Source organism: Ostrea edulis, chromosome 7, assembly GCF_947568905.1.
Source record: "Ostrea edulis chromosome 7, xbOstEdul1.1, whole genome shotgun sequence".
In the NCBI taxonomy this organism is placed as follows: domain Eukaryota; kingdom Metazoa; phylum Mollusca; class Bivalvia; order Ostreida; family Ostreidae; genus Ostrea; species Ostrea edulis.
Genome location: NC_079170.1, coordinates 7594892 through 7607470, shown reverse-complemented (window position 1 = coordinate 7607470; position 12579 = coordinate 7594892). Strand labels below are relative to the sequence as shown.

Sequence of the window (12579 nt, the reverse complement as noted above, 5' to 3'; positions counted from 1 at the left end):
ATTTTTGGTCAACGCTTTAGAAGCCGGCAATAGAATTATGGCCTACGCCGTCAGAGCCTTGATATCCTGCTACGGAGGGGACTGTCGTAAATCGTGCCAGAAATATTACCTCGCGTGTTGGGCCCTTAAAACGAATAATTTGATATCTTCTGTGTTAAGGAGACATTTTGATGTTCATATGAGTGACCTTGACGGGCATTTACCATGAATTATCTGAATTTCTCTTTATGACATAAAATTAAAAATAAAATAAAATTTCTAAACTCTGCGCAGAAATACGAAATCTCTTAATTGGGTTAATTTACAATAAGGGCATTGAATCAAGAAGTCATAGAGTTATGTATGATGCTTATGAATGTCAAGGAAAGTCCATCTAACAGTTGCGCAAGGCAGGAGGAGGGGGGTGGGGTTATTGTGCAATATGCGTATTGTAAAATCGATGTGAAATTTTGATACGTCTTTTGGATGTGTTAAGTGTTAAAACCGCCGGTGTATGCTATGTAGATGGGTGTTTATACAAATATTTACGATTTTCTAGCTGTATAAGACAAAAATTACGTTGTTGATACGTATTTAGATGTAATTGAAATTTCGCATTGTGTATTGCGTCATGTTTCTTGAATGACCTATTAAAACACCGTTTTGTTTTTCAAACCTCTTGTTTTGATATCCAGTGCTGATTTTGAGCCGATGAAAAGGGAAAGGACTGAGAAAAACGGGAAATTCTGAAATTCACGACTTCCTTCAAGGTATCACACCGGTAATTATTTTCACTATATATTACTACAGAGGGGAAAAAATCATTAAAAATCAGTTTACAAAATTGATGCCGAATAACGCAGTCAGACACGTTCTATGTTGCCTATCTCGTCTGCCGACACCAGAAAAACAACACCCTACGCGGCATTTTCGAAAAAAAATTACCCGCAAACAAGACTACCCTCAAATCCACGTGTTTTTCACATGTGTGTAAACAGCCGGAGTGCACCTCAGGAAGTAGCCTCAGCTACCAACAGCAAATAGTTCCTTTGTATACACTTGATTATTTCTACAAATTACACAAAATTTCCTAATCAGGGGTACAAAAATTAAGAGAAAAGACGAAGAGGAAATGAGAAAAATCGCGCAAGGAAAAAAAAATATTTCTTTAAATATATGGAACTACAATTGACTAAGTTCATTTTGATTGGACAATTACCGGTGTGATACCTTGAAGACAACTAAATCTTCCTCAAAAAATGTCAAATTTGCACAGCAGGTGCCCGTTTCATTCATCAATAGTATACCCCATGCACACAGCGATCGGAGCAAGATAACTGACGTAACTGGTGATTTACTTCCCCTGGGGACTATCGTGATTTCTGCCTGTTTCATCAGTGAAATATGAGGCGCGTGTGGTACTTTTTAAATTGAAATAACTTTGTATAAAATCAAGATATTTCCGCAAAAATGGTTTCATTGGAAAGAAGAATGATGAAATTTGCTATTTCAATCACTTATGAATCCTAAATTTATTTATATATTTTTTTTAAATTGCTAATTATTTCAAATTTCATATGAGTGAGATCTTTGGTTTTGTGAAAATATTCAATTTTCGGTACTATAATGGAATCTGCATCTGGTCAATTTGGTATCCTAGAAGAGCCCATTAATTACGCTTAACAGATTAAACCAAGTTGATACTCACGGGTGATTAGTGTTTCAGATAATGGCCCCCTAATCTGGCAGGGGTTGTGCGTATTTAGCCTTTCTTCAAAGCAGGGGTAACACATTAAGAAGACTAAATACTGATTAAAACAAATAAATAAGACTAAAGTCTGACTGGATAATATGACGTTTTTAAACGTGTACACAAATCATACAGAATCATCCATGTAACTGTTCATTACAAAAAATTTAAGCTAAAACATTTCCTAAAATTTGGTTCTAAAGAAGATGTAGGTCAAATATCAAGGGCGCTAGGTATAGTGACGTTGAATTGCAAGTGTTCAAAATGCTCAAAACGGTAAGAATATCTAGTGACAAACTTGATATGCAGGATAGAACACAAATTTTTGGTCAACGCTTTAGAAGCCGGCAATAGAATTATGGCCTACGCCGTCAGAGCCTTGATATCCTGCTACGGAGGGGACTGTCGTAAATCGTGCCAGAAATATTACCTCGCGTGTTGGGCCCTTAAAACGAATAATTTGATATCTTCTGTGTTAAGGAGACATTTTGATGTTCATATGAGTGACCTTGACGGGCATTTACCATGAATTATCTGAATTTCTCTTTATGACATAAAATTAAAAATAAAATAAAATTTCTAAACTCTGCGCAGAAATACGAAATCTCTTAATTGGGTTAATTTACAATAAGGGCATTGAATCAAGAAGTCATAGAGTTATGTATGATGCTTATGAATGTCAAGGAAAGTCCATCTAACAGTTGCGCAAGGCAGGAGGAGGGGGGTGGGGTTATTGTGCAATATGCGTATTGTAAAATCGATGTGAAATTTTGATACGTCTTTTGGATGTGTTAAGTGTTAAAACCGCCGGTGTATGCTATGTAGATGGGTGTTTATACAAATATTTACGATTTTCTAGCTGTATAAGACAAAAATTACGTTGTTGATACGTATTTAGATGTAATTGAAATTTCGCATTGTGTATTGCGTCATGTTTCTTGAATGACCTATTAAAACACCGTTTTGTTTTTCAAACCTCTTGTTTTGATATCCAGTGCTGATTTTGAGCCGATGAAAAGGGAAAGGACTGAGAAAAACGGGAAATTCTGAAATTCACGACTTCCTTCAAGGTATCACACCGGTAATTATTTTCACTATATATTACTACAGAGGGGAAAAAATCATTAAAAATCAGTTTACAAAATTGATGCCGAATAACGCAGTCAGACACGTTCTATGTTGCCTATCTCGTCTGCCGACACCAGAAAAACAACACCCTACGCGGCATTTTCGAAAAAAAATTACCCGCAAACAAGACTACCCTCAAATCCACGTGTTTTTCACATGTGTGTAAACAGCCGGAGTGCACCTCAGGAAGTAGCCTCAGCTACCAACAGCAAATAGTTCCTTTGTATACACTTGATTATTTCTACAAATTACACAAAATTTCCTAATCAGGGGTACAAAAATTAAGAGAAAAGACGAAGAGGAAATGAGAAAAATCGCGCAAGGAAAAAAAAATATTTCTTTAAATATATGGAACTACAATTGACTAAGTTCATTTTGATTGGACAATTACCGGTGTGATACCTTGAAGACAACTAAATCTTCCTCAAAAAATGTCAAATTTGCACAGCAGGTGCCCGTTTCATTCATCAATAGTATACCCCATGCACACAGCGATCGGAGCAAGATAACTGACGTAACTGGTGATTTACTTCCCCTGGGGACTATCGTGATTTCTGCCTGTTTCATCAGTGAAATATGAGGCGCGTGTGGTACTTTTTAAATTGAAATAACTTTGTATAAAATCAAGATATTTCCGCAAAAATGGTTTCATTGGAAAGAAGAATGATGAAATTTGCTATTTCAATCACTTATGAATCCTAAATTTATTTATATATTTTTTTTAAATTGCTAATTATTTCAAATTTCATATGAGTGAGATCTTTGGTTTTGTGAAAATATTCAATTTTCGGTACTATAATGGAATCTGCATCTGGTCAATTTGGTATCCTAGAAGAGCCCATTAATTACGCTTAACAGATTAAACCAAGTTGATACTCACGGGTGATTAGTGTTTCAGATAATGGCCCCCTAATCTGGCAGGGGTTGTGCGTATTTAGCCTTTCTTCAAAGCAGGGGTAACACATTAAGAAGACTAAATACTGATTAAAACAAATAAATAAGACTAAAGTCTGACTGGATAATATGACGTTTTTAAACGTGTACACAAATCATACAGAATCATCCATGTAACTGTTCATTACAAAAAATTTAAGCTAAAACATTTCCTAAAATTTGGTTCTAAAGAAGATGTAGGTCAAATATCAAGGGCGCTAGGTATAGTGACGTTGAATTGCAAGTGTTCAAAATGCTCAAAACGGTAAGAATATCTAGTGACAAACTTGATATGCAGGATAGAACACAAATTTTTGGTCAACGCTTTAGAAGCCGGCAATAGAATTATGGCCTACGCCGTCAGAGCCTTGATATCCTGCTACGGAGGGGACTGTCGTAAATCGTGCCAGAAATATTACCTCGCGTGTTGGGCCCTTAAAACGAATAATTTGATATCTTCTGTGTTAAGGAGACATTTTGATGTTCATATGAGTGACCTTGACGGGCATTTACCATGAATTATCTGAATTTCTCTTTATGACATAAAATTAAAAATAAAATAAAATTTCTAAACTCTGCGCAGAAATACGAAATCTCTTAATTGGGTTAATTTACAATAAGGGCATTGAATCAAGAAGTCATAGAGTTATGTATGATGCTTATGAATGTCAAGGAAAGTCCATCTAACAGTTGCGCAAGGCAGGAGGAGGGGGGTGGGGTTATTGTGCAATATGCGTATTGTAAAATCGATGTGAAATTTTGATACGTCTTTTGGATGTGTTAAGTGTTAAAACCGCCGGTGTATGCTATGTAGATGGGTGTTTATACAAATATTTACGATTTTCTAGCTGTATAAGACAAAAATTACGTTGTTGATACGTATTTAGATGTAATTGAAATTTCGCATTGTGTATTGCGTCATGTTTCTTGAATGACCTATTAAAACACCGTTTTGTTTTTCAAACCTCTTGTTTTGATATCCAGTGCTGATTTTGAGCCGATGAAAAGGGAAAGGACTGAGAAAAACGGGAAATTCTGAAATTCACGACTTCCTTCAAGGTATCACACCGGTAATTATTTTCACTATATATTACTACAGAGGGGAAAAAATCATTAAAAATCAGTTTACAAAATTGATGCCGAATAACGCAGTCAGACACGTTCTATGTTGCCTATCTCGTCTGCCGACACCAGAAAAACAACACCCTACGCGGCATTTTCGAAAAAAAATTACCCGCAAACAAGACTACCCTCAAATCCACGTGTTTTTCACATGTGTGTAAACAGCCGGAGTGCACCTCAGGAAGTAGCCTCAGCTACCAACAGCAAATAGTTCCTTTGTATACACTTGATTATTTCTACAAATTACACAAAATTTCCTAATCAGGGGTACAAAAATTAAGAGAAAAGACGAAGAGGAAATGAGAAAAATCGCGCAAGGAAAAAAAAATATTTCTTTAAATATATGGAACTACAATTGACTAAGTTCATTTTGATTGGACAATTACCGGTGTGATACCTTGAAGACAACTAAATCTTCCTCAAAAAATGTCAAATTTGCACAGCAGGTGCCCGTTTCATTCATCAATAGTATACCCCATGCACACAGCGATCGGAGCAAGATAACTGACGTAACTGGTGATTTACTTCCCCTGGGGACTATCGTGATTTCTGCCTGTTTCATCAGTGAAATATGAGGCGCGTGTGGTACTTTTTAAATTGAAATAACTTTGTATAAAATCAAGATATTTCCGCAAAAATGGTTTCATTGGAAAGAAGAATGATGAAATTTGCTATTTCAATCACTTATGAATCCTAAATTTATTTATATATTTTTTTTAAATTGCTAATTATTTCAAATTTCATATGAGTGAGATCTTTGGTTTTGTGAAAATATTCAATTTTCGGTACTATAATGGAATCTGCATCTGGTCAATTTGGTATCCTAGAAGAGCCCATTAATTACGCTTAACAGATTAAACCAAGTTGATACTCACGGGTGATTAGTGTTTCAGATAATGGCCCCCTAATCTGGCAGGGGTTGTGCGTATTTAGCCTTTCTTCAAAGCAGGGGTAACACATTAAGAAGACTAAATACTGATTAAAACAAATAAATAAGACTAAAGTCTGACTGGATAATATGACGTTTTTAAACGTGTACACAAATCATACAGAATCATCCATGTAACTGTTCATTACAAAAAATTTAAGCTAAAACATTTCCTAAAATTTGGTTCTAAAGAAGATGTAGGTCAAATATCAAGGGCGCTAGGTATAGTGACGTTGAATTGCAAGTGTTCAAAATGCTCAAAACGGTAAGAATATCTAGTGACAAACTTGATATGCAGGATAGAACACAAATTTTTGGTCAACGCTTTAGAAGCCGGCAATAGAATTATGGCCTACGCCGTCAGAGCCTTGATATCCTGCTACGGAGGGGACTGTCGTAAATCGTGCCAGAAATATTACCTCGCGTGTTGGGCCCTTAAAACGAATAATTTGATATCTTCTGTGTTAAGGAGACATTTTGATGTTCATATGAGTGACCTTGACGGGCATTTACCATGAATTATCTGAATTTCTCTTTATGACATAAAATTAAAAATAAAATAAAATTTCTAAACTCTGCGCAGAAATACGAAATCTCTTAATTGGGTTAATTTACAATAAGGGCATTGAATCAAGAAGTCATAGAGTTATGTATGATGCTTATGAATGTCAAGGAAAGTCCATCTAACAGTTGCGCAAGGCAGGAGGAGGGGGGTGGGGTTATTGTGCAATATGCGTATTGTAAAATCGATGTGAAATTTTGATACGTCTTTTGGATGTGTTAAGTGTTAAAACCGCCGGTGTATGCTATGTAGATGGGTGTTTATACAAATATTTACGATTTTCTAGCTGTATAAGACAAAAATTACGTTGTTGATACGTATTTAGATGTAATTGAAATTTCGCATTGTGTATTGCGTCATGTTTCTTGAATGACCTATTAAAACACCGTTTTGTTTTTCAAACCTCTTGTTTTGATATCCAGTGCTGATTTTGAGCCGATGAAAAGGGAAAGGACTGAGAAAAACGGGAAATTCTGAAATTCACGACTTCCTTCAAGGTATCACACCGGTAATTATTTTCACTATATATTACTACAGAGGGGAAAAAATCATTAAAAATCAGTTTACAAAATTGATGCCGAATAACGCAGTCAGACACGTTCTATGTTGCCTATCTCGTCTGCCGACACCAGAAAAACAACACCCTACGCGGCATTTTCGAAAAAAAATTACCCGCAAACAAGACTACCCTCAAATCCACGTGTTTTTCACATGTGTGTAAACAGCCGGAGTGCACCTCAGGAAGTAGCCTCAGCTACCAACAGCAAATAGTTCCTTTGTATACACTTGATTATTTCTACAAATTACACAAAATTTCCTAATCAGGGGTACAAAAATTAAGAGAAAAGACGAAGAGGAAATGAGAAAAATCGCGCAAGGAAAAAAAAATATTTCTTTAAATATATGGAACTACAATTGACTAAGTTCATTTTGATTGGACAATTACCGGTGTGATACCTTGAAGACAACTAAATCTTCCTCAAAAAATGTCAAATTTGCACAGCAGGTGCCCGTTTCATTCATCAATAGTATACCCCATGCACACAGCGATCGGAGCAAGATAACTGACGTAACTGGTGATTTACTTCCCCTGGGGACTATCGTGATTTCTGCCTGTTTCATCAGTGAAATATGAGGCGCGTGTGGTACTTTTTAAATTGAAATAACTTTGTATAAAATCAAGATATTTCCGCAAAAATGGTTTCATTGGAAAGAAGAATGATGAAATTTGCTATTTCAATCACTTATGAATCCTAAATTTATTTATATATTTTTTTTAAATTGCTAATTATTTCAAATTTCATATGAGTGAGATCTTTGGTTTTGTGAAAATATTCAATTTTCGGTACTATAATGGAATCTGCATCTGGTCAATTTGGTATCCTAGAAGAGCCCATTAATTACGCTTAACAGATTAAACCAAGTTGATACTCACGGGTGATTAGTGTTTCAGATAATGGCCCCCTAATCTGGCAGGGGTTGTGCGTATTTAGCCTTTCTTCAAAGCAGGGGTAACACATTAAGAAGACTAAATACTGATTAAAACAAATAAATAAGACTAAAGTCTGACTGGATAATATGACGTTTTTAAACGTGTACACAAATCATACAGAATCATCCATGTAACTGTTCATTACAAAAAATTTAAGCTAAAACATTTCCTAAAATTTGGTTCTAAAGAAGATGTAGGTCAAATATCAAGGGCGCTAGGTATAGTGACGTTGAATTGCAAGTGTTCAAAATGCTCAAAACGGTAAGAATATCTAGTGACAAACTTGATATGCAGGATAGAACACAAATTTTTGGTCAACGCTTTAGAAGCCGGCAATAGAATTATGGCCTACGCCGTCAGAGCCTTGATATCCTGCTACGGAGGGGACTGTCGTAAATCGTGCCAGAAATATTACCTCGCGTGTTGGGCCCTTAAAACGAATAATTTGATATCTTCTGTGTTAAGGAGACATTTTGATGTTCATATGAGTGACCTTGACGGGCATTTACCATGAATTATCTGAATTTCTCTTTATGACATAAAATTAAAAATAAAATAAAATTTCTAAACTCTGCGCAGAAATACGAAATCTCTTAATTGGGTTAATTTACAATAAGGGCATTGAATCAAGAAGTCATAGAGTTATGTATGATGCTTATGAATGTCAAGGAAAGTCCATCTAACAGTTGCGCAAGGCAGGAGGAGGGGGGTGGGGTTATTGTGCAATATGCGTATTGTAAAATCGATGTGAAATTTTGATACGTCTTTTGGATGTGTTAAGTGTTAAAACCGCCGGTGTATGCTATGTAGATGGGTGTTTATACAAATATTTACGATTTTCTAGCTGTATAAGACAAAAATTACGTTGTTGATACGTATTTAGATGTAATTGAAATTTCGCATTGTGTATTGCGTCATGTTTCTTGAATGACCTATTAAAACACCGTTTTGTTTTTCAAACCTCTTGTTTTGATATCCAGTGCTGATTTTGAGCCGATGAAAAGGGAAAGGACTGAGAAAAACGGGAAATTCTGAAATTCACGACTTCCTTCAAGGTATCACACCGGTAATTATTTTCACTATATATTACTACAGAGGGGAAAAAATCATTAAAAATCAGTTTACAAAATTGATGCCGAATAACGCAGTCAGACACGTTCTATGTTGCCTATCTCGTCTGCCGACACCAGAAAAACAACACCCTACGCGGCATTTTCGAAAAAAAATTACCCGCAAACAAGACTACCCTCAAATCCACGTGTTTTTCACATGTGTGTAAACAGCCGGAGTGCACCTCAGGAAGTAGCCTCAGCTACCAACAGCAAATAGTTCCTTTGTATACACTTGATTATTTCTACAAATTACACAAAATTTCCTAATCAGGGGTACAAAAATTAAGAGAAAAGACGAAGAGGAAATGAGAAAAATCGCGCAAGGAAAAAAAAATATTTCTTTAAATATATGGAACTACAATTGACTAAGTTCATTTTGATTGGACAATTACCGGTGTGATACCTTGAAGACAACTAAATCTTCCTCAAAAAATGTCAAATTTGCACAGCAGGTGCCCGTTTCATTCATCAATAGTATACCCCATGCACACAGCGATCGGAGCAAGATAACTGACGTAACTGGTGATTTACTTCCCCTGGGGACTATCGTGATTTCTGCCTGTTTCATCAGTGAAATATGAGGCGCGTGTGGTACTTTTTAAATTGAAATAACTTTGTATAAAATCAAGATATTTCCGCAAAAATGGTTTCATTGGAAAGAAGAATGATGAAATTTGCTATTTCAATCACTTATGAATCCTAAATTTATTTATATATTTTTTTTAAATTGCTAATTATTTCAAATTTCATATGAGTGAGATCTTTGGTTTTGTGAAAATATTCAATTTTCGGTACTATAATGGAATCTGCATCTGGTCAATTTGGTATCCTAGAAGAGCCCATTAATTACGCTTAACAGATTAAACCAAGTTGATACTCACGGGTGATTAGTGTTTCAGATAATGGCCCCCTAATCTGGCAGGGGTTGTGCGTATTTAGCCTTTCTTCAAAGCAGGGGTAACACATTAAGAAGACTAAATACTGATTAAAACAAATAAATAAGACTAAAGTCTGACTGGATAATATGACGTTTTTAAACGTGTACACAAATCATACAGAATCATCCATGTAACTGTTCATTACAAAAAATTTAAGCTAAAACATTTCCTAAAATTTGGTTCTAAAGAAGATGTAGGTCAAATATCAAGGGCGCTAGGTATAGTGACGTTGAATTGCAAGTGTTCAAAATGCTCAAAACGGTAAGAATATCTAGTGACAAACTTGATATGCAGGATAGAACACAAATTTTTGGTCAACGCTTTAGAAGCCGGCAATAGAATTATGGCCTACGCCGTCAGAGCCTTGATATCCTGCTACGGAGGGGACTGTCGTAAATCGTGCCAGAAATATTACCTCGCGTGTTGGGCCCTTAAAACGAATAATTTGATATCTTCTGTGTTAAGGAGACATTTTGATGTTCATATGAGTGACCTTGACGGGCATTTACCATGAATTATCTGAATTTCTCTTTATGACATAAAATTAAAAATAAAATAAAATTTCTAAACTCTGCGCAGAAATACGAAATCTCTTAATTGGGTTAATTTACAATAAGGGCATTGAATCAAGAAGTCATAGAGTTATGTATGATGCTTATGAATGTCAAGGAAAGTCCATCTAACAGTTGCGCAAGGCAGGAGGAGGGGGGTGGGGTTATTGTGCAATATGCGTATTGTAAAATCGATGTGAAATTTTGATACGTCTTTTGGATGTGTTAAGTGTTAAAACCGCCGGTGTATGCTATGTAGATGGGTGTTTATACAAATATTTACGATTTTCTAGCTGTATAAGACAAAAATTACGTTGTTGATACGTATTTAGATGTAATTGAAATTTCGCATTGTGTATTGCGTCATGTTTCTTGAATGACCTATTAAAACACCGTTTTGTTTTTCAAACCTCTTGTTTTGATATCCAGTGCTGATTTTGAGCCGATGAAAAGGGAAAGGACTGAGAAAAACGGGAAATTCTGAAATTCACGACTTCCTTCAAGGTATCACACCGGTAATTATTTTCACTATATATTACTACAGAGGGGAAAAAATCATTAAAAATCAGTTTACAAAATTGATGCCGAATAACGCAGTCAGACACGTTCTATGTTGCCTATCTCGTCTGCCGACACCAGAAAAACAACACCCTACGCGGCATTTTCGAAAAAAAATTACCCGCAAACAAGACTACCCTCAAATCCACGTGTTTTTCACATGTGTGTAAACAGCCGGAGTGCACCTCAGGAAGTAGCCTCAGCTACCAACAGCAAATAGTTCCTTTGTATACACTTGATTATTTCTACAAATTACACAAAATTTCCTAATCAGGGGTACAAAAATTAAGAGAAAAGACGAAGAGGAAATGAGAAAAATCGCGCAAGGAAAAAAAAATATTTCTTTAAATATATGGAACTACAATTGACTAAGTTCATTTTGATTGGACAATTACCGGTGTGATACCTTGAAGACAACTAAATCTTCCTCAAAAAATGTCAAATTTGCACAGCAGGTGCCCGTTTCATTCATCAATAGTATACCCCATGCACACAGCGATCGGAGCAAGATAACTGACGTAACTGGTGATTTACTTCCCCTGGGGACTATCGTGATTTCTGCCTGTTTCATCAGTGAAATATGAGGCGCGTGTGGTACTTTTTAAATTGAAATAACTTTGTATAAAATCTACAGAAATCATAGATGTTTGCACACACACAAAAAGAAATTTCCCTGAAACGCAAAACGCCCAGCTCAATACGCGCCTGATTGAACTAATGCTCCGTAGTGACATTGTTCCCATTAATTCCGAGTTTCTGCATATTCTCGTAATGAGAGCTGACATATGGAAGGGGGGGGGGTATTTTGTGGCATTTCGCAAGAAATAGTGCTTCGTGTCCCTGCGTACACATGCACCACATGGGGGATCATTCTCTGGCACAGAAATTAAGTTTGACAGAATCCCATGTCTTTGTGACGTAATTTACAGCAAGGTGCGAGACAGACGTCTTGAAACAATAGCGTCTGAGTCATACATACAACACAATCACAGATGCCCTCTCTCCTCTTTGATGTAAAAAGTGCCTCTCTCCCAGACTAAACGAAGCATTTCCCGAAACAAAAACACTCTTGGTGGTACAGTTTCTAGACAATATCCACTGCCCATCTACCGGTGTTGTGCACGCGATTTCTCTTTGTACATATGTATTTTCATAAATCGTAACACATCTTTAAAGCAATGGGTCATTTTACAAATTGTCACATAAAAAAGAGCGGCATGTTACATGATGCTAGCAGCTTTATAAAGATTTCTGCATTTTAAATTGAAATAACAGAAAAACAGACTTACCATCAGTCGCGATAAGTTCCAAGGCTACGACTATAAGAATTATGATATAAAAATCTAAATTCTTCATTTTCTATAGGAAATCTGTACCATGTATATCAACCACAGCTTACAGATTGAAATATAGTGAGTCCGATCGATATAACCAGTATTGGAAAACGTTTCAAACTTCCCTCTAGAGGGCTCTGTCTTTGTTCAAAATATCTACGTGTTAATTTCTACCGACCACTGACAATGTAC

General features: G+C 36.0%; 1 protein-coding gene across 2 annotated transcripts in view; it reads right to left on the bottom strand.

The window, feature by feature from the left end:
• Positions 1-12579, bottom strand: part of LOC125653303 (hemicentin-1-like) — a 34188-nt gene extending 21609 nt beyond the window's left edge. For both annotated transcript variants that reach the window (XM_048882702.2, XM_048882703.2), the window contains exon 1: positions 12343-12579. In XM_048882702.2, coding sequence (XP_048738659.1) covers positions 12343-12409 — 67 coding nt within the window. In that variant the 5' untranslated portion in view covers positions 12410-12579. The remainder of the gene's footprint in view (positions 1-12342) is intronic.